This window comes from Raphanus sativus, chromosome 1, assembly GCF_000801105.2.
Source record: "Raphanus sativus cultivar WK10039 chromosome 1, ASM80110v3, whole genome shotgun sequence".
Classification (NCBI taxonomy): Eukaryota; Viridiplantae; Streptophyta; class Magnoliopsida; order Brassicales; family Brassicaceae; genus Raphanus; species Raphanus sativus.
Window position 1 is genome coordinate 8,776,424 of NC_079511.1, and position 22,109 is coordinate 8,798,532.

The window sequence follows — 22,109 nt, forward strand, 5'->3', positions numbered from 1 at the left end:
TTTTCCTTTGGGCTTGGAGCCGATTATGTGTGTTGTGGGCTTTTTCGGTTTGCTCGTTTTATTGGTTCGCTTATGGACCTATTGTAAAATATTTCTTTTTAATAATACTTCAGTCGGCAAAAAAAAAAGAAGATTAAGCCACAGGAGATTGATTACTAAACCCATAGAGAAGTGAAAAGGACTCGTAACGAAAAAACCAAAACAGTATTTAAAACAACCGCTGGTATCTTCAGTAAAGCCACAAATTATTTTTACTTTTGATTTACTTTTTTTTTTCTCCTTTCATTATACTCCCTCCGTTTCAATATACTTGATGTTTTAGAGAAGTTTTGTTGTTTTATAATAGATGATGTTTGCACAAATCTATGTAACTTTAACTTTATCAAAAACTGTGTAACCAATTGAATTTTTATTATTTCTATTTATAATTAAATAAATTAGTTTTAAATTGTAATTTAGTAATATTTTAAATAAAAAATAGTTTTCCTTAATATTTGTGCATTGAGGTAAAACATCAAGTAATATGAAACAGAGGGAGTATAATTTTGTCTCTTTCCCCCGCTCTCTCTCCTCTCTCTCTCTCTCGCCGCCGTCTGCGTAACGGTCGCCACCCGCATTCCCACCGATCAGTCCGTTGCTTTCGCCGACGTCTCGAAACCAGCTCCTCTCGAACTCTCCCTGCAGTTATTTCGATTCCACTGCATTCTCAGGAGGTATTGTGTTCATTCGGTTCAAGTAGAAATCGATTCATCTTCGAGATTGTGTTTGTCAATAACGATCGGCGTTAAATATTAGTTCGTCGCTGTTAGTTTCTGTATCAGATGCAATATTGTGGTTACTTTTTCATGAATGGATTTTCAAATATGTAGAGGGATTTTTGTAAGTTCGATTTCAAATCCAAATACGAAGACTGGATGATGATGAATATTTGCTAAAATAGATCGGTAGCTACAATCAGTGTCGTTCACTTTAGTCCGTTGCTTTTGCTTCTGATGTACGGCATTTTAGTTTTCCCGAGTCATATCTCGCCACCGAAACTAATCTCATTTTACCAGGTAGGATTAAGGAACGTTGATTCCTCTCGGATTCAAGTGGTTTCTTGTGCTTCAGTATGTGTAGTTGGTTTAGATAATCTAAGCTATCTTGATTGATTCTGCTTTGTTATAAAACGTTGCTTATTGTTTGTTGAAATCTTTGGTTCTGAATCTGTAAAGTTAATAGTTGATAATAATTTTTTTGGATTGACAATGCTGTTTTAACACTTATTGCTTTGTTGGTTCATCTCTCTCTATCAGGTGTGAAACAATGATTGGATCGTTTCTAACAAGAGGACTTGTGTATGACTCTCATCTTTTTCTCATTGAGGTTCCATAGTAATGCTTCTTTGGTCATAGTGAGTTTTTTTCTATTTGTTTGGGGCAGAATGGTATTTGGATATGCGTATCCTGCTTATGAGTGCTACAAAGCGATTGAGATGAATAAACCTGAGATTCAACAGCTTCGTTTCTGGTGCCAGTATTGGTTTGTCTTTCCCCTCTTCTCTCTCTTATTTGCCTTTCAGCTTTTTTTCTTGTGTAAAAGTAAACTCTTATCCTCCCCTCTTTTTGAAGGATTTTGGTGGCGGCTTTGACTATTTTCGAAAGAGTTGGGGATACTTTTGCTTCCTGGTTGGTGTTCTTGCTTATAGAAAATACTTTCAGAAGAATTTGAGATGTATATATATACTGACGTCCTGTTTTCATCAAGGGTTCCGCTCTACTGCGAGGCAAAGCTGGCATTCTTCATCTATCTCTGGTTCCCCAAGACTAGAGTAAGTATTATTTGTATAATGTGAGATCCACTGGAGCTCTATCTCATTGCATTTCCTTCTATTTTTATTTCCACAGGGAACTACCTACGTTTATGACTCTTTCTTTAGACCATATGTTGCAAAGCACGAAAATGAAATTGACCGCAACTTGGTTGAGCTTAGGACCAAAGCTGGTGATATGGCTGTGTTGTACTGTAGGAAAGCTGTTTCCTATGGACAAACTAGGTTCACTGACATCCTCCACTTTGTTGCTCTACAGTCAACACCAAAACCTCAACTACCCAAGGTAATTAATATATCCTACTAAGATTCCATGCATCATTTACTTTTCATCTTCTTCCTTTGTACTACAATCAACGGTGTTTATGGACTTCTCTTGTTTCTAATTCGTCATATTACCTAACAATTAGGAAAAGAAGCAGCCAGCACCAAAAGAGGAGGAACAGAAGCAACCAGATCTTAAGACGAGCCAAGCAGCTTCTTCAACTCCTCAAGCTAGTCTACAAGGACCGAAACCTAAGAAACCACTGCTTCTAACCAAAGAACCTATAGCGGTCAAGCCACGGAAGCAGCTGCAGCCACAACAACAGACAGAAACCAAGGAAGCACAACCCAGCGTGTCGCAAACCAAACTCACTCCTTCCCCACCGCCATCACCTTCACCCGCCACTAAACCAAACGCTGATTCTGCACAGCCACTATCAACAACAGAGGCAAATAAAGAATTAGAGATCGTTGCAGCGTTACCAGCGTCAGAGATTCAGCGAGCGTCATCTTCGAAAGAGGCGATAATGGAGGAAACAATAAGGGTCACTCGTGGTAGTCTGAGAAAAGCTCGTTCAACGGGGAACACTCTAAAGGAAAAAATAGAGCAGTAAAAACATAGAAGTTCAAAACTCTTGTCTTTGTTTTCTATGGTGACTTTCTTATGAAGTCAACGTAAACAAGAATAATTGATTTTGTTGGGAGAAAATGGTTTCATTTGTGTTTTAATCAGATGTAAATTGTTGTTCAGACTTCTTTTTCTTTTCGATTTTAAAATACAAAAATATATCCCGCCGGATTCCACCATTGAAATGACTAAATGAGCCTGTGTGCTACAGCGAATCCGTTGCTTAACTTTACCTCTAAATTTATATAGCCAGCTATATAGAAACTTGAGAAGGTCAAAGGATGGATTTTTGTAGCGAAATTAACTTAACTGCGAACAGTCGATTTGGTTGAAATGATACACAGAAATAAAATCGACAGCAACTTGGTGAGATCTTGCAGTTGTAACCTACCCAAAAAGTCAGCCCGAAGGCAATATCTATACACAAAAAATATATATATTCCGCTGCCGGGCTTTGAACCCAGATTTCATCAGTTGAAATTAACCTGTGTGCTACAGCGGATTTGTTGATACTATCTCAGATCAACTTTTTAATAAAGTCTAGGATCCATATTTGAAATAGTTGTATTTTCTACCTCTCACATGTTTCTATCTTTTGTTTTTTTTTTCTGTTAAGACAAGATCAATATGCCTCTATCATAATATGTTATAACCATTGATTTCGATCAATAAGAATTAACATCTATCCACAAAGACAACATGTCTCAGTTATCAATATTATTGAGGAGCTTAACTCTAAAATGAACATATCAATGATGTCATGCTGCATGCGTCATGCTGAGGAGTGAAGGCATCAATAATAGAGGTGGAGTGGTCAGTTTAGTTGTGTGGCGGCACCATAATAAATAAATAAATAGTGTTGTTTGCAGAATATATATCTATCGTATTTTATTTTTCAAAAAGATATATTATAATATATATCACCAATGGCTTTGTCTTCTAATACTCTTCTTCACCGTTAGATTCCATCTCGAAGATAAGATCAACCAGAACTGTCATAGTACTGTCATTTATTGTTATTAAAAAGTGATTTAATTGAACGTGAGTTGTGACTTTTTAATTGGTGGTTGATAGTATCAACTTGATACATTTAACCATGCATTAGCATTTTACAAATAACATCACTATCGGAAATGAGGGTAGATGTTGAAAAAAAGATTCCATTATTCGTCCCTCTCAACCCTCGACTATCTATAATTATCTACCCCTTTAGTTTACTTCTGTGTGAGCACTCTTAGCACCGACGAGTCCATAGAGAGTCAGAGACAAAACAAGAAACAAAACCATGAGCGACCCAAGTGGCCAATCCTCAACAACTGCCGGTGGAAACGGTAACGGTGGTGGTAATAGCGGCGGCGGAAGCGGTGGTTCGTTTGCTAGTCAGCCGCAGAGAGCAAAGGTGAGGACGCAAGTCTGGGCTGGAGTTCTCGGCATCTCTACCAACAAATAATTTTATTTTATTTTTCTTGTGACAACAAAATGTCTAAGTGGAAAATGGTGGTGGTGATTAATATGCTTTTGATCGTTGTTTTTTTTTCTTTGTGAACTACTTTTGATCTTTGTTCATGTTAACTTGATTGTATCTAAATAAGCCAGCGACATAATGACCATCATCATCGTCATTGTATTTCTTTTTAAAATATGTTAAATTTATTCAATCGTCATTGTAATGATGTTTATTTTTTTTTCTTGCTTTCAACTTCTGCAATTAATTTTAGAAACTCTAAAAAGAAATAGAAAAAACATAAGTTCTCTCTCATTCGAATCGATGAAACAAAGCGATATCAGAAACTATATCACTGAGGGTCATAGGTACGTTGAGATCGCTTGACACAAAATCTCAAAGTAAACTAATATTGAGAATTTAAAGTTTCAAAAAAAAAACTATTATTGTTTGATGCTAACTTGCTAAGTGAAGTATGGTATGCTAGTATCTCAGAAGCACATATCGCCAGGAAAAAATCAGAAGGAACGTGCATTAGTTAGGGCATCGTTATTAGAGGGACTGGACTTTGTCCCTTAACTAAAGATTTTTTGTGTTTTTGTTTTTTTTTGTTCAGTAGAAAGTAAGGGCCAGCCTTTAAATAAGAGCTTTTCCCTTCTCTTTCCTCCTCAATTCCCACATTTTCCTTCATAAGGGTTTTGCTAAGGAACATCAATAAAGATGGTGTTATATGAAAGACCATTTTTAAAGAATTCAGGAATAAATCAGAAGGAACGTGCATTAGTTATATGAAAGACCATTTTTAAAGAATTCTCGAATGGAAAAATAAAATAGACTATATATTGAAAATACACCTTTGGTGTGTGGAGTGTGTTTGAATGGAATAATATCCACTATAACTGTCAGCATCCATCCTCGTCAAATATTTATATACCTCCCTAGCTAATTTATCACTGATTATGTGAGTTTACGAAGATGCCTTTAAAGAAATTCACGGTTTATACATATCATGTCAAGTTAATGTAGAAGTACAATGACATAACATTAACTTTTCCGTAGAAATCCTACTGTAAATGGTCTAGCTGTTTATAATTGATAAGATTTCAGTTTGATGTAGTACGTCTACTAATTTGCCAAAGTCTACAAAAACTTTGATCAGCTGACAAAATAAGCAATTTGGCGTACAATATTAGTCAGCAGTTTCCCATATGGACTTAAATAGACCTAGTTGGTCAGACCAACTAGGCAACTACTAATATTTTGTAACTTTTTAGCCTATTAGAAAATGCATTGGGCTATCGTTGGCTATGTTTGAAATAAATCACGGAAAGGTCTCTAATTCAGAACAAGCTAGATCCTTCTTGTAACATGTACTCCTTATAGCGTATACACCATTAAGCAGATCGAATTAATCTTATTTACATTTCTGCTTTAGTTGAATTCAAGTTTGATATTGTCATAGTTAGACCCTCTATATATGATTGAAGACCCATGAGTATGGCCAAACTGTTCGACTACGCTAAAAGAGTTATAAGATTTTGAATTTTTTTTCCCCAAAATTTCAAGATTGATTATCATTTTCCAGCAGAAAACGCTATTGTAAATTCATTAGCTAAAATTGCAAAATCATATCAAAGGAATTCGTATTTCGGTAGTTATTCTATTCAAATATACCTTATCAAAACACTCTAGTTTAAATAATATAATAGCTGTTGAGTGTCAAGAAGATAAATTTATGAAAAGGCCTAACAACCCTTTACGACGTGTATAAACAAGTCTACATATGCGAGACAGACTATAAGAAACTTTGTGATGTACACCAAACTATGCAAAAGATCTCAAAGAACTCGTCCTGTTACACACTCACACTCCACCATTCATACAAATGAACAATTTAGCCATCATCGTTATCATAACCGCAACAACAAGACTTTCATAGGGTTGTCGTCATCCCATGAAGCTCTTCACCAAATTTCGTAAGATTCTCGTGAAGATCATTTTCACACTTCCCCCCCTCCTCCTTCTCTTCCTCTGCCACCCTGCGCCGAAACATAACCGCATACTCTGGCAATAGCATTGAGAGCTAGAGACGCCGAATATACCATGAAGTAATTCGTACGACTCCTCGCATCCGCACTGCAGTGAAGCTATCTCAGATTGCATTAACTTTTTCAACAAGTCATCGATTAGTTATAGCGTTATAGGTATCACCAAGAACGTGAAGACCAGATTGTTCATGATCATGATTGTTTCAACGTTTAGTCAAACTTGAAAGAAAGGATGTGATCAATATCATGTTACCTTTGACCTTTCCTTCTTCTTTTGTTATTCTAAAATAACTCGGATACTTTTTCTTCTTGTTCTCTCTTATCAACAACAATTTTTAGGTTTTGAACATTGTCATCATATATTTCAACAATCAAATTTGGTATTATACTTGGTGGTTTATATTCCCGTAGCATCATGAATGATTTGTTTGTGTGTATGTAAACTGTGATACAAGGCTTCATGAATTAAAAGAGGATAATGACTTGTTTGATACTGAGGTCCGATCCACGGGCTGTGCATGTTTCACTGAAAATTCATACTGCGGAAACACTCTGTAATCAAACAAACGTACTCCTCACTTCTTGCTGTCTTCCACAGAGAAACGTTACAGCGTTATTAAGTTCAAATTATATGAACGTCATCACAAGAAAAACTGATTAATTGACATTATTAGACAAATTAATTCTTGCGATCAAGGTTTCTTTCTGTTATTTGCTAGCAAATATATGTAAAACTATATCTCAAAAGTCTATGATCATGATAAAGAAGCTCCATACAAGCTCAAGTTTCTTACACCACACCAGATGGAAGACGAAGAACAAGCTGTCCACCCATTAAACTGTCCCCAAAACCAGATAAACGTTCCAAATATTTAGACATTTTTCAACAATAGTATCTATAATAATACATCGCTCGTTATATATATGATTTTATGGTTTACCTCTGAACATAGTAATAGCAGAAATCTGCAAGAATGAAGGTTTGGATGATTTCAGAGAGAAGGACCATTAAAGGCCACAATCCATGCCCTAGTGCAGTCAGTAACCTCCCTCCTGAATCCAACACCTACACGACGCGTACGTTTCATATAATCCTTTCAGAAACTGTAAAATGCGATAAACGTGATGATTAAAGAGTTTATATTAAAAATGTAAACTCTAAGAACCTGAAGGATCCAGTGTGCACAACTCAAGAACCTAGCGATTCCCAAAGCAAATACGTAATGTGCTGTGAATGGTTCCACTATCTGAGAGTATATATGACATGCATAAACATTTATTCAAGGAAGATTCAGACACAACGTGCTTATATTTAAATATACAAAGCACGTAAAATGAAAAAAAAATACCTGAGTGTTCTGCATGACTCTTAACTGAGGAAGAACTGAAACAGCTTCAAGATAAACACAAAATGCCCAAAAGAGCCTGTTTATGATGTGGTGACGCGTCGATGGATGAATGAGGAGTGATACAACAGCACATGGGACTACCTGGTCCAAACAAACCAAATATTAAATTGGCTTCAAGATTCTTAATGATCAAATATATTATTACTCCTCTAATAAATGATTAAGCGAGTGTTAAATACCGATGATCCTAACAAAATAAATCACAGAGCCTTTAAGCATAATTAGCCTCGACGTAAGCAATGTACTGAAACAGAACTTCCCTTAAATCTAACACACACAAGATGGTAACAAACTTACAACGTAGTAGATGGGAAAGTTGTCTTTGTCTTCCATATAAGTGGGTGTAAGCTTGAAACGGATCATATAGATGACCCAAAGAGTCGTCAACAACGTAGCAGAATCAAGTAACGTGTGAAGATCAAATTCCATGACAAAGCTGCAATACAACCGCACGGCCAGAAACAGAGCCGTTAACTCCTGCGTCTTGAGAGAGATCCCTGTCGATGATCATCATCATCAAAAAAAATGTTTCGATCACAAGGATCGAGGATCAAAGGATTAGAGAACACAACAAGAGCGAGGGAAATGTAATAATTAACGAACCAGCGCAAGTCTTCTCCTTGGTGAGCTTGTAGATAAGAAGGGAGATGCCAAGGGCATGGACAGCCTCGGAAGCGATGAAAAGGTTGTCATGCTCATGGACAATGACCTTGAGGAAGACGAGCACCGTCATTGCCGTAACCACACCGAAAAACGCCTTAACCTTGGGCGGTTGACGTCGAATCCACGACATCACTGTCTGAATCGGACTCTTCTCCGCCTTCATCGTTCAGATTCCCTCAAATCTTTATCTCTCTCTCTGATTAATAATAATAATTCACACAATTACTAGTGGGGAACGAATCTGCATATGTCTTAACGCAAAGCCACTTGAGGACACGTGGTGTGGGGGGGAAGCTAGAGTTGCCGTTGATAGTTTCTGTTTTTTTTTTTTCTAACGACTTAACTTGCAGCTACGTCTCTCTTTCCGGGTTCATATAATATAACCGGGTTCTTATCTGAACCGGCTAATTTCGGTTCGATTTAACGAATTATGATTTTCCTTTTTTTGGTTGAGAGGACTGAAACGACGCCGTTTCAGGTTCCCTTGGTTTCGGATTAGGGCATAACTGACCTGACCCAAGGGGGAAACACACGACAGCGGTTTCCGTCTGAAATCTCCCCCAAAGCTTGTTGGTAGGAGAAAGAAGAAGGAAGGATGACATCGGATGATGCTAAAGCAGTGAAGAAAGAGGAGGCTGACGACGATAACAAGAGCTTGGGTTCATTGGTTAAGAAGAAGCCCACAAACGCCAACAATGCTGGTTCGTCAGCTTCGAGGAAATTGAAGAAGGACGAAGACGATGATGACAAACCCATCAAGTCATCTTTATCTGGGTCTCGCCCAAAGCCAGTGAAGAAGAAGGAGATTGCTGAAGAAGACGACGATGACAAGCCTCTTTCCAAGAGGAATTCATCTGCTGGCGTCGTCTCAAAGGTTCGTTTTTTAAAAAATTTCTATCCTTGGTAAGTATTAGGATGGTGAGGGATTTGATGAAGGATTGTGTTTGGTGTCTATTAGGAGAAAGAGTTGAAGAAAAAGAAGATGGAGAAAGAGAAAGAGAAAGAAGAAGAAGAGGCAAAGAAGAAGAAAAAAGAAGAAGGAGATGTGAAGAAGAAGAAGGAGAAGAAAGTTTATGATTTGCCTGGTCAGAAGAGAGACCAACCTGAGGAGGTGCCTTTTTTTTTTTCTTCTGCACTGTTCCTGATATTTTTTGCTAATTTGTTTTTTTGACTGTTGATTTTTTTTTGTAATTCTGCAGAGAGATCCACTTAGGATTTTCTATGAGTCACTTCACAAGCAAGTTCCAACTAGCGAAATGGCTAAGATTTGGTGAGGCCTTTCTATTCCTTCCTTTATGTGCCTACATTGTTGTGCAACTCCTAATGGGAACACCGATAAGATGAGCAACTTAGAATGTTTATAATTTTAGTGTGAAGCTGATTATTATGTTTGAGTTGAAGACTTGTAGTAGTATTCTGTTTTCCTTTGGGGCTTGTTAAATGCATGCTTTTTTTTCTCGACTGTCTCTTGTGTGTGCTGACCACTAGCACTAAAGGTCACATGTAATTTGAACGTGACTTACATTGTTGATACGGAAAGGCGAGTCCTTTCAAACCAACAACACAAAGCATTATTATTACATTACATCTCTGATGGTTGTTGTGTGGGTTCTGTTTATGGTATGCATGAGATTGCTCTGCTTGTTTGAAGAACCCTTTTTTTTTTAATAATCTCAGGATGATGGAGTCAGGGTTGCTTCCAGCTGCAGAGGCAAAGAAAGTTCTTGAGAAGAAGTTGCAAAAGACTGGAAAGCTCAGCTCTCCTACAAAATCTGCACCTTCCACCCCAAGAAGTGCCCCAAGAACCGGCTCCAAATCACTAGTGGCCGAGAAGAAGGAAGTTAAAAAACCGTCGTCTGAAGCTTTGTCAGGCAAAAAGAAAGGAAATGATTCGAAACCAACCACGAAGAAGCGGAAGAAGGATTCTGATGATGATGATGATGATTTCATTGTTAGCAGTCTCTCTAATAAGAAGGCAAGAGCCAAGTAGAGTTGGAATTTTAAAAATACTCAGAAATCTCGTCCTGTGATTTGAAACTCTATCTAATTGTGTTTTAGGACTTAAGTTGTCTCTGAGTCGAATTCGATAAAAGTAATGGCAGAGTTTGTTTCTAATCCCTTCAACTGATTTAATTCTTCAAGTTTTCTCTCTTTCACCATTGATAGCTCTGACTCTCTGAGTGTGTTTCTTTGAAATCGTCTTTAATTATGAGTTGATCAAAACCCTATTTGTACACTTAAGAACGTCTATTACAAGGGTTGTCGATATGACCTTTATACCTACCAGCTTTATTATCTTTCTAGATCTTTGATAAACCCTTACTGTTCTGCAGGTTCATAATGAAATGTTTCTTTCAAAGTTTGAAATTGTTTCAAGTCTCTTTTAGTTTTCTTTTTTTTTTTTGTCAACCATCCATACAAGTTATTCCAAACCCCTTTAGTAACTATACAAAAAGAACTTCTATACTGTTAAAACACAAATCAGATTCAACACTGAATCCTCGATCTATTTAGAACTTTTTTTCTTTCAAACCACTTTAGAATCCTACAAGAACAGAAGCTAAAAGTAATGGGCCATGAATGTCGATAAGTTGACAACTAAATAAGCCCATTAATTTTAAACGATGCCGTACGGTATGCGCAACTAAACCCTAGGCATGTTGCTGCTTCACCAACATCCTTTAAAAGGCCACCTAGTCTTCTTAAACGTCATCGCCGGTTAGAAACTTGTTCCTCTCGTCTCTCTTTTTTTATCGTCCCGTTTCTTTGATCTCGTTTTATATTTCGAAAGAAAATTGATTAGTTTTTGTTCTTTCTTGGAATGTGAAGGAAGTAGAATATTCAAGTGATGAGATTTGATCTAAAATTCTCACGACGGTCGTCTGAGACTATGTGTCGATTGATGTACCGATCGCTTTTCTCTGATGAATAAGCTTTCCTCATTATCAATTTTACTTTTCAGTTTTATTAACCATAAATTTGTTTCTTCGTATTTTTTAAAATTATCTTCTATACAAAAGATATTCGTATCGCTTCGCTTCTGTTCAATCTTTGATTGCTTCCATCTTCAGACATATTCCAAACGAGTCTGAATGATTGTAAAATAGAGTTTCGATGATTATCTCATATAATTGGAGGAACTTTTTATATGTCTGAAGCGATAAGGAACAACAATTAATAAATATTAATTATCTAAGTTAATGATATTAGGGGATTGTGTAAGTGAACGTTGTAATGTATAGGATGAAAATCGTTATAATCTCACTGAATTTATGATTCTTTAAAACGTTTGGCATCTACATTAGAATCATTGTCTTCAGGTATTGTGAAGAAGACTGTAGAGCTTTAAGTGTAATAATTTTAATATTCTCTTTTTTTTTTCTGATGGATCAAGTGGTGAAGAAGCTTTACGGAAGCTGAGCAATTGTTTGTCATAGACAAAAGATTCAACTATGTGATGAAGCCCTTTGGTTTTGTTTGAATTCAGCACAGAATAGACTTTGTTGCCATCGATTGCTCATTGCTGTTTGGTGTTTTAGTGTTTTAACATCTCATTCAATTGTATAGCCCTTCTTTGTTAAAGTCCATTGTGCCAGCTTGACAAAACAACATTGTATTCTCAAGTATTATCCAGTGACAAAACAGTGACTTGACAAAATAAATTACTCGACCCAATCGTCTCTATGGCGTATTTGTGGTTTGAAAGATACTTCTGTCGATTTTTTGAAATACTCGAGATATAAAAATAAATAAAAAACATGCTATAAATTTAGCATTCAAGAAACAGCTTTGATCAACGAAGATACTCTCTTCTTCAAACCTCATCTAACAAAACAAAAAACTAATTTCTTGTAAAGCCTCTCATATCTCTCTCCATTTGATTCCCTTTTAAACTCCCTTGAAATTTTCTCCCATCTTCATTTCCTTATCAAATCCACTACTTCGAATGCTATGTTTTCTGTCACTTCTTCAACATCTTATTCTCACTACATGATTGTGATTGAAACTAATAGAAAATGAAAATGTAAACCAGAATGGCACAATATGCAACAGCTGAGCTATGGGAGTTGTTGAAGAAAGACAACACATAATGTCTACCTGTGTGGACTTAAGGGCATAGAGAAAGAAATTAATGACATTATGGTCTCATAACTTAAATCTAAATTCAGATCTTGAAACTTCCATTTGATAATCAAATGTAGTTTAATAACTTTGTGATGGTTTTGTGTGATGAGTCATGTATAGTGGAACAAGTATAAATTTAGCATTATGTAATCCGAATACAAGTTATGTTTTAGATATATATTTTTACTAAAAAGGTTCCTTTATCTTTGGCAATTCATTGCCATTACTCTGGCCAATATAGATGGTACATTGATAGAGAGATCTTCTCAATTGGGCAGCAATCTGTATATCATGGTAGGATAACCAATCCTCTTACTATGAGCTGAAAGAGACTAATATCCAATCTTGACGATAAACATTGTCAGACCGTTTAGCCAACCTTATTTACCATAGGTAAGGCCGAAAGGTCCACAAAAGTCTGATAGTTTTGGAGGAAAAAATAAAACAAAAATTGTCAGAAGTGGGATTTGAACCCACGCCCTCTTTCGAAGACCAGAACTTGAGTCTGGCGCCTTAGACCACTCGGCCATCCTGACATTTTTGATTAAACAGTATCTACAACGTAGATAATAACAAAAAAGTATTTTGCATTTGCTAATGACCCGAACAATGATGACAAAATATTATGTATGGAAGTTTCAACGAGCCTTATTCAAGTTATGCTAAAATGCACAAGTGGGATTTGAAGAGTTTCCGAGTCGGAACGTAAGGATGCGCCGCTTCTTCCATTGCTCTGTCACTTGTGAGATGTCTGTCTCTCTGCTATATATATATATATATGTGTGTGTGTGAATTGTGGAGATATGTAGATCGTCCGCTCTTCAAGTTAGATTTGATTTATTATTCTGTAAGGATAAGGCGCGAAATAAATATGCACATTGAACACAGCGAAAAGTTATTTGGAAGCGAAAGATTGGGTGTTTGAATCTGTATCAAGGTTTCAGCATTGCCTAGCCAATTCAAGGACTTTGCATTGCTCCAAATTGTGGATAATTCAGAGAAGTAAAAATCATAAGCTGAAACATACAAAGACAAAGTAAAAGGAGCTGAAGATTAATAAAAGCTTATTTTGGGCTTTTGGCCCATTATATTTGTTGTACATTCCTTCATTATTTTCTTCTTACTGGTGTCTGTCTTTTATCTCCGCCGCCGAGAACCGTAAACCATATTTCTCTCCACTCATCCCCGTTCCCAACCCTAAAATCCTTCCATCTCCCACTCACTCTACTCGTAAAGTTTCTCTTTATCTGCTCTGAAAATTTGACTTTCAGTAAGTTCACGCCACATGCCTGCCCCTGTTTTCAGATACTCGTTTGATTTTTATTCTTAGCTGTATATCTATTTTTTTGCTGCTCAGTTTTATTTTGTTTTAAGTTCTTTTTTTAGGGTTTTGATTGTGTTTCTGTAGACTCTAATAGTTTTGTTAGTCTCTAATTCGTGCTTCAAATTGTTATCGTAATCCTTCCTTCCTCGTGTAAATCCATTGAGCTCTGTTCCCCCATTGACTTTGGTTTCTGTAACTGTATTTGCATTGAACTTATGTTTTTTGCTTGTTCCTTTTTTCAGGTGCAAAAAGGTTGTCGTAATGCAGAAATCTCGGGAAAGCGGTTTCTTGTTCTGCAATATGTGCTCAACGATGCTGGTTTTGAAATCAAGCAAGTATGCGGAGTGTCCACTTTGCAAAACAACGCGAAATGCTCAAGGTATATTCGTTTTGTATTTTGTTCAATCGAATCAAACAGTTTTTTAGTTAATCCTTTGATTATGCTTTTAATACGTCATTTGTTTTTTCCAGATATCATTGGCAAGGATATAGCTTACGTAGTTTCTGATGAGGTAGTCTTTTATGTGTTGTTCACAAGCAATCGCATTTTTGGTTTCTGTTTACTGAGTAGCAAAGAGTTCGCTCTTGATTTCTTTCCGCTTCCGCTGGTCTTAGTAGACAGTGTGAACACAGACAAAACTGGACACTGCTTTTGTTATTCTTGCAAGAACATTGCATCATATGCAGTCTAAACGGGTTTCTCAGAGTGTTTTCCTTCTCATCTTTTGGGAGTAATCGAGCTGGAATACAACTCATCGACCTTTGATTTTTTTTTTGTAGGATATCAGAAGAGAACTTGGAATATCTCTCTTTGGTGAAAAAACACAGGAAGATACTGAGCTCCCAAAGGTTTATAAATAAGATCTACTTTCTCATAAACATAGTACGCTTTTCTTTTCAGGCTCTTGACTTTTGATTTTTGATGATTCTCTTTGCAGATCAAAAAGGCCTGCGAGAAATGCCAGCACCCTGAGCTTGTTTACACGACCAGACAGGTAAGCTATTAGCTTTTCAACTTCTTTGTCTTCATCTTGATTTTTCTTATTATTTTTTTTTTTTGCAGACAAGATCAGCAGACGAAGGACAAACAACATATTATACTTGCCCCAATTGTGGACATAGATTTACAGAAGGTTGAGATTATTACTACATTCTCCAGCCAGTTTTGTGTTCTTACATTTATGTTACGAACTCAATGCTCTATGTCATGATCAAAACCATTATGTATTATTATTGATTCTTCCATTTATGTTACGAGTTAATTAGCAAATGTCATACTCATAATAAAAACCTTAGAGGGTGTTATTGGTTTATATATTTTAGTGGGTTTGAAAATTTAATCCAAATTCAGTGTTATTGGTTATATGATTTTAAAATCCATATTTGAATCTACTGTTATTGATTTTATGATTTATAAATAAATTTTAAAATCAAGTGTGTTATTTCACTAGCAATGATTTGTGTATGGATTTGATTTGAAATTGTATTTGAATGGATTTTGAAATGTTTTAAAGATAAAAATACAAAGAAACAAATATTGAACATAACTTTGGTATTTTGATTGGATTTGTATTTTTGGTTTTTTTCATTATTTTACGTGTGGCATGACAAGATGAATATTGGCTTGGCTCTTCCACGTATAATGAGTTCTGGTTTGTGCTGCAAGCCTGCAACCTCATCAGAAACTATAGATATTTATATGACCAACATCTCAACAGATGTTAAATTACATTTGGCCAATAGCCTTAGGAAGATAATTGAGAAAATTTAGCCAATTCATAGTGCTAACTCAATGCCTAACTTACTTACGGTTTTGAACATTATAACAAATTTCCCAGACCCAAACATCTTTTCTCCTAAACTCATAGGTCTACTTATAAATTCATTTATAACAATTCAGTTATTTTGATTTTGCAATTCATATATATCAGTAAATTATCAAATCCACTTGTTTGATTTGAAAATCATTAGATTTATGGAAGATTTCTAAATCTAATGAGGATTTATAAATCCATTAAACTACTAGAACCAATAACCCTCACTTAATCTTAATTTAACTTATAATTTATTTAATCATCTTGAACTTTTTCTTATTAGTATTTGGAATAATCATCATAGAGAAAGGATACAGTATAAAAAGAAAAATTATATTTCCGGCAAAGGAATATTTTGTGTCAACGGAGCCTTATAAAAAAGTTACGGCTTAGCAAATCACACAAAAGGAGAGAGCTCTATCACTTTTAAAAATAAGATAGGCACATTGGCACAAGCCCATGGGTTTATTTTATTGTAATATCATCAACGTTGCGTAGCAGTAGCACCACCTTTCACCCGAGCTGTAAAACTCGCCGGATGTTATCGGTTGCTACGTCAGTTTTGCCTGCAGCTTCTGCGTTGCAACGAAGCTTCGATTTGATCGAAAACTTGGGCATCGGCAAACTACTCGGTGGAGGAGATAGCAGCAAGATTGCTGGACCAGGATAACCATCAAATCCTTTAGGGAAATCACGCGGGTGGTTAGACCAGACCGGAACCGAGCCGGTTCTAGTCAATCTCGGTACAGATTCAACATAGTTTACTTTCTTCTGCTGTGTTTCAGTGGACGTTGCTCTTGTCTGAGCGCAAGGAAGAGTAGAGCTGTTCACACGTGTGCGAGAACTGTTGACGCGTTGCAGAGGAAGAGTTGAGCTGTTGACACGTGGAAGAGGGAGAAGAGGAGGCTGCGAGTAGTTTGAAGGCGGCGGAGGATACGCCGACGAAGATCCCCAAGACGAGGCTGGGTTAGTAGGGATTACCAAACTTCCTCCGGATCTCGAAAGAGAACCACGAGAACTCCTTCTTCTTGGGTTCTTGAATGGCCTCATACCAGAAACCTGCTTACCCGGTGACGAACGTTGCACTGATATTGTTTCCATTGAAATTTTCTTTAATACAGTTTCAAGAAAAGAGGGTAGTTTATGAAAGATATTGAACAATAAAAACAAGGGGAAAACAGATTTATTCTTTTTAATGGCGACGATCTACCAAATAATACGATCGAAAACCCTATAAGTTAATAAACTTCCAGTGTTTTATAAAGAAAGTGATAAAACGAAGGTTTTCTAGAACATATTAATAATGATCAATCTTCCAGAACAAGATCCAAAGGATTGTTCGTCAAAGATGTAAACTCTCTCTCTCTCTCTCTCTCTCTCTCTCTCTCTCTCTCTCTCTCTCTCTCTCTCTCTCTCTCTCTCTCTCTCTCTCTCTCTCTCTCTCTCTCTCTCTCTCTCTCTCTCTCTAAAGAACCCTAACCTCGAGAGGACAGATGTTGTTTGTCATTGGCCCAGCTGTTTTCTTTTTATAGTGGAAACCACCAATAATAATGCGTATTTTTTAATCTAATGTTTTTTAAGTATTTATTTGTTTTTACACAGAAATGTCGCAGCAAATAGCTTCAAGTTTACATTCCAATTGCGCAATGCAGTACAAGTCCCGAGATACCTTGTAGGACGGTCACCGCCGATTATACCTAAGCCGTTGGATCTTGAAATTAGTATTACAATAGCCGTTTAGAGAATCTGAACCGTCTAACACGGGATCTGTTTTTAGGTAGATCTTGACCATACACGTCGGTATCATCGGTGGCTTTCTTCCTTGGTGACCTCACGTGGAGGGAAAGTATGGGTCCCAGTTATCGTTCACCGTAGATCTTGATTACGTGGCACTACACTAGCCATTCATCGTTGTGGTGAGGCTTTCCCTGAATAGGATTGGTCGGTCTTCATGCATCGTTTGCATGTGCCTACCATAAAAAGAATACCAAGGAAGAAGACATTGAATAGTAGTTGTTTTCCATCGTGGACATTATAATATAGAAAGCATCAAGGATATCACTACGATATTGTCTATTGCGTAAAGATCAACTTTAAAAATAATTAACCCAAAATAAAATGCAAATGATAGGGTATAATGCTACCATTTGAAGGATTAAGCCTAGCTAGAAATCGAATAAACTATTCAATAACACTAGACAGCAAATCAAAACATTTTTTGTAAGTATGTGAATTTCATTATAGCTATGAAATCAAAACATTTATCATTTTCCTAATGTACCATTTTAGCGACTGAGCCAATCGGCTCTCTGGAATCTTTAACGGGATGGGGTAGAGTTTTTGTGTATAGAAAATAGACAATTCACAGCTGACGCCTGACGGCTAACATTACACACCTAAGTAGTATTATAGTTAGCATTTAACCAACTATAATTGTTTATTAGCTGAAAATGCGTCACTATAGTATCCCGCTGCAGTACTAGTTATAATTTGTATACGTTTATAAAATATAAATGAAACAAAATAAAAATGATGTTCCACAATCTTCAAAGAGTCATGAATTTTCGTCTACTTCTTGTGGTTATCAGAAAGAATCAATATACTTTTGCCAATTCATAAAACGTAATGCTTTAACTCAGACACGCAAATCTCGAAATACCAAAACAAACATCATTCTATATAACTGATTTATAACTGCAATTGGAAGCATGTAAATCCGTATATATGTCGATGTGCTTTGGAAAACCAACAAACATTATATTGTACAAATCGCATGCTATATTTATATGTATATATGTAACAACTATATATACATAGATATACGGAGTGTGGACGCTTGGTTGTCATTTATTCTATAGATACTTTGGATGATGACAGCTTTTCTTCATTTACTTGTTTTGGGATGATTATGGTTAGGTGTGGTTACTCTTTTCTTTTCATCCTTTCGTCTCACATTTAATATTTAATACAATACACCGTGTTTGGTAGAACTTTGTTTCTATTTGTTGACTTCCATTTTTCAACCAAAGAAATCAAAATTTAACACAAATTGCATGCACATAGTCCAACCTATATACCGTTTTGATATATATAGTTATATACAAGATGCATATTACGTATATATCATCATATGTTTTTATAATCTAAGATCAAGACCCCGACCTACGGTAATCAATAAACAGATCTCATGTTATCAAATAGCCTTTTGAAGTGAGGTTAAACCCCAAGTTCGAATAAATTTGTTCCTCTGCCCCCCATTCTTCACAAACCCCAAGTTCGAATAAATTTGTTCCTCTGCCCCATTCTTCACAAAAAGTTTAAAAATTTCCCCCATATTTACTGATTTACATAGCTGCTAGTTAGGGTTTAATCATTATGTGGAGTTACCACGAGGGCCTGTTGCTACTTTTGGAGTCGCCTTACGTGGTCCACTAGGATTATTATTTACTTTGTGCACCGACCATATCTAAGGCCACGTACTTCACTTTGTATGCTCCAATACCCTGTACTTTTGTTTTTAGAACTACTTTTCTTTATGATAACTCACACTAAAAATATTTAATATAATATATACTAATTCGACTACATTTAATATATGGTATATTATGAAGTGAAGAAATTTCAGTTTGATTAATCGTCCCATCAAAAGCTTTAACTTTTAAAAGGATTTAGTCCTTTACCTCTCAAAGAAGAGAAGATCAAGGAAGATATGTATATATAGGTTTTGTTTTGAATGTCAAGTTCATTATTTCCCATAAGATATCTTTATATATAAAGAACTGTTTTCATCCCTCCCGTGATGCCACGTCGTCGTCCATGTCACTAATTCGCTTCCTACCATCGTTACACGTGTCCATACGAGTAAAGCGCAGCGCTTTGTTAAATGAAAGTATATTCTGGGCTTTAGATCGTGAAAGGTTCGTTAGATTAAATATATTGGGCTCAGCACGTTTGTTTGATATTGGGCTCAGATTCTGATTGTGTCTTCGGCCCAGGGTAACGTACAAGTGAAGACATGTGTTTCTTCTTTCTTCTACATTCGACGGCTACATGACGCTCGAGTTTCTTCGCGGTTACTGAATCGGATTTCTTTATGGTTCTTGGGGTTTAATCTCATTAACTCTGACGCCCACAATGAGCTATTTAATGTGTTGTTTGCGTCGGTGAAGCTCTGTCATTTCGGGTATAAATATGTTTGTAATTCTCTTCTGGATATCATCGTCTCCTCATCTCTCTTCTCTATACTAATTCGCGGGTTGATGGCTAACTCGACGGTGTTTTTCTCCGATTTGAAGTTCGGCAAGTGTTCCACCGAGGGTAAGTTTCTGCAGTTATGGGGTTCATAATCATGATTTTATTGAAACTCTTAGGAGATTATTTGTTCTTATGTTTGAACGGTGTTGAAGAGGACGATGTGCAGTGTAAGCCGCTCTTTAGGATCTTACGGGTTAAAGTCATATACTGAGACATCAAGGCCTCGAACATCTTGCTGGACTTGGTAAACCCTCTTTTCGAACTCTCAGTATTGTCTTAATGGACTAAGAATGGTACTGACTTGGTTCTATTTCATGACAATAAACTAAATGGAAAGTTTTCAGACTCTGTGTTAGAAAAATACGGTCCCATGAGAGAAACAAGCTATTTTAGTACAGAAATCATGGGTACATTCGGCTATGCGGCTCTTGACTATGTGGCAACAGGTACATTCTATCAAATCTCATTTACAAACTGGTTTCATTAATTTTTCAAGGGTAACCGAAGAAGCAAAGATATATGATTCGATATGTTTCTGTGATTTTGACATGTAAAGCTGCTGCTGTGTCTAAGGTTTATTCAATCGCTGCTCTTGGATGCTTGCAGATTTCAAGAAAGCGTTGGATTGGCAAACAATATTTGGGAAAGAGACACAGCTAAGACACCGTTTTCAAAGCGAAGATGCAAATATATGAACAAAAGGAAAGCTTTTTATTTCTCTTTTTTTACTGGAAAGACAAACTTTTGTGATGCTGATGAGTGTTTTTTTGTCTCAGAGAGTAGAGGAGGAGAATTAAAATTTCAGGTGGGATCACAAGAACTCTATACAGAACAATGGAGAGACCCTCTGGAGGGATGGGTTATGTGTAATGTGGCAAGAGAAGTCCATGGTTGATGCGGCATGGGGTCTCAGAGATGTGAAATAGACTGGTGCTTTGTCATAGTAGGAGGAAGTTCATTGGTTGTCATTTGGAGGATGAAGCCAAGATGATAACTATTTTGTGGGCAGTAGAAAGCATGACCAGCCAAAGAGTAAAGAATGCCATATTTGCAGGTGAAATCAAGGAATATTTTCTTTTTCGAGCTATACCTGATGCTTGGCCTGCGTTGAGCTTTCAAGATATGGAGGTGATGACTGCTCTCTCTGGTCTGGATGACAAGGTTGGTTAGTGAATACGGTGCACTAAAATGCCAATAGAGTAGCTTCTTTCATAGTTCATAGTTTAATCAATATGGGTTTTGTTCCGTCGTATATATGTAGCTAAATTTAATTATAGTTAATTACATTTATAAGATACAAAGACAGTATACAACCACACAAGAAAAAATGACGAGATTTCGAGATAAATCAAATAGACAACACTTAATTAAACACACATTACTTTTACAGCTCCATTTCAACTCTCATTTTGAGAAAATGGCAGACCTCATAAAACAATAAGACTGTGTTCACATAAATACAACCCTAAGAAATTGTGTGACAGTAAATTACTACTCTACTATTTCGATAAAGAAATAATCATCAAACAATAAACTTAAAAAGAATAAAAATCTTGCGAAAACAATAAACTTAAAAGTGAATAACAATCCCATGTGAAAGGGGATCCTCGGATCCTCCCATAGGTCAAAAAGATATACAACCGTTATTTTTACAACATATAAGTTTTAATATTTTCATACATATTAAAAATGTATAAGATATTAATTACTAATTCATGAGTTTTATAATTAAGTATATCTCAAATTTTTTAACTAATGAATTTTTAATAAATATCTTTTTGAAGTTTACAATTTATCAATAAATAAAATTGAAAATGTAAAAAAAAAATTATTTTCTGAAATTTCTTTTAAACATGAAATAGCTAATAAAAGTAAAATAAAATAGAAAAACCAAAGGACTCATACTATCTAAATACAAAAGTTTTAATATAAAATTTTCAATAACCCTATTATAAATTTTAATTTTCACAATGAAATTTGGGACTGGATATCTAACAATTTCAACTGAAATGATAATAAAAATGAAGAAAAGATATAACAGTTTACGCATAATTTATAATCAAGCTTCTAAAAATGAAGATCAATAATAATTTAAATGTTTAATGAAATCTTAGAAGAGGCTATATTCTCATTTGTTTGATTGTATATATTTTTCTAACCTATAATTTTTTTTAAAATGAATTTAAATGAAAATGTCTTTCCAGTAAGCTATTACTAATTAAAAAGTATACAGAAATATGCATAATAATATATAGTTTACACTATAAATTAGGATTAAAATATCTGCAAACAATGAAAAATTTACTATCCTGGTAATGAAAATCCA

General features: G+C 35.8%; 5 protein-coding genes, 1 long non-coding RNA gene and 2 other non-coding genes across 9 annotated transcripts; 5 read left to right on the plus strand and 3 right to left on the minus strand.

Moving 5' to 3' along the window:
- Positions 1-537: 537 nt before the first annotated feature.
- Positions 538-2,829, plus strand: LOC108839430 (HVA22-like protein h). Its single transcript, XM_057009456.1, has 7 exons — positions 538-713; positions 1,296-1,337; positions 1,423-1,521; positions 1,611-1,667; positions 1,747-1,810; positions 1,887-2,096; positions 2,221-2,829. The coding sequence occupies exons 2-7, from the start codon at positions 1,306-1,308 to the stop codon at positions 2,686-2,688; spliced, it is 930 nt and encodes a 309-aa protein (XP_056865436.1). The 5' UTR covers positions 538-713; positions 1,296-1,305; the 3' UTR covers positions 2,689-2,829.
- Positions 2,830-6,835: 4,006 nt separating this feature from the next.
- LOC108833646 (uncharacterized) lies at positions 6,836-8,577 on the minus strand. The gene is made up of 6 exons (XM_018607059.2): positions 8,207-8,577; positions 7,901-8,100; positions 7,544-7,684; positions 7,361-7,441; positions 7,136-7,260; positions 6,836-7,033 (listed from the first exon to the last, which is right to left on the minus strand). Exons 1-6 carry the CDS (start codon positions 8,427-8,429, stop codon positions 6,985-6,987), a joined length of 819 nt encoding a protein of 272 aa, XP_018462561.1. The 5' UTR covers positions 8,430-8,577; the 3' UTR covers positions 6,836-6,984.
- A 186-nt stretch (positions 8,578-8,763) lies between these two features.
- On the plus strand, positions 8,764-10,385 carry LOC108850413 (protein PXR1). Its single transcript, XM_018623954.2, has 4 exons — positions 8,764-9,140; positions 9,225-9,377; positions 9,466-9,536; positions 9,944-10,385. Exons 1-4 carry the CDS (start codon positions 8,862-8,864, stop codon positions 10,254-10,256), a joined length of 816 nt encoding a protein of 271 aa, XP_018479456.2. The 5' UTR covers positions 8,764-8,861; the 3' UTR covers positions 10,257-10,385.
- A 720-nt stretch (positions 10,386-11,105) lies between these two features.
- Positions 11,106-11,196, plus strand: LOC130497852 (small nucleolar RNA Z161/Z228). Its single transcript, XR_008936874.1, has one exon. It is a non-coding gene; the product is annotated as a small nucleolar RNA Z161/Z228 (small nucleolar RNA).
- A 1,647-nt stretch (positions 11,197-12,843) lies between these two features.
- TRNAL-CAA (transfer RNA leucine (anticodon CAA)) lies at positions 12,844-12,927 on the minus strand. The gene has a single exon. It is a non-coding gene; the product is annotated as a tRNA-Leu (tRNA).
- Positions 12,928-13,504: 577 nt separating this feature from the next.
- Positions 13,505-14,985, plus strand: LOC108852198 (uncharacterized). Of its 2 annotated transcripts, none has more exons than XM_018625705.2 (6): positions 13,505-13,661; positions 13,958-14,094; positions 14,187-14,227; positions 14,496-14,564; positions 14,654-14,710; positions 14,779-14,985. In XM_018625705.2, the coding sequence occupies exons 2-6, from the start codon at positions 13,977-13,979 to the stop codon at positions 14,851-14,853; spliced, it is 360 nt and encodes a 119-aa protein (XP_018481207.1). In that variant the 5' UTR covers positions 13,505-13,661; positions 13,958-13,976; the 3' UTR covers positions 14,854-14,985. The 2 variants fall into 2 exon arrangements, with proteins under 2 accessions (XP_018481207.1, XP_056865469.1); XM_057009489.1 differs by having other exon boundaries at positions 13,509-13,621.
- Positions 14,986-15,848: 863 nt separating this feature from the next.
- Positions 15,849-16,969, minus strand: LOC108841276 (uncharacterized). The gene has a single exon (XM_018614050.2). The coding sequence runs from the start codon at positions 16,628-16,630 to the stop codon at positions 16,043-16,045; it is 588 nt and encodes a 195-aa protein (XP_018469552.1). The 5' UTR covers positions 16,631-16,969; the 3' UTR covers positions 15,849-16,042.
- Positions 16,970-19,289: 2,320 nt separating this feature from the next.
- LOC108853941 (uncharacterized) lies at positions 19,290-21,316 on the plus strand. The gene is made up of 5 exons (XR_001949798.2): positions 19,290-19,446; positions 19,525-19,846; positions 19,936-20,027; positions 20,121-20,229; positions 20,390-21,316. It is a non-coding gene; the product is annotated as an uncharacterized LOC108853941 (long non-coding RNA).
- The last annotated feature ends 793 nt before the right edge of the window (positions 21,317-22,109 follow it).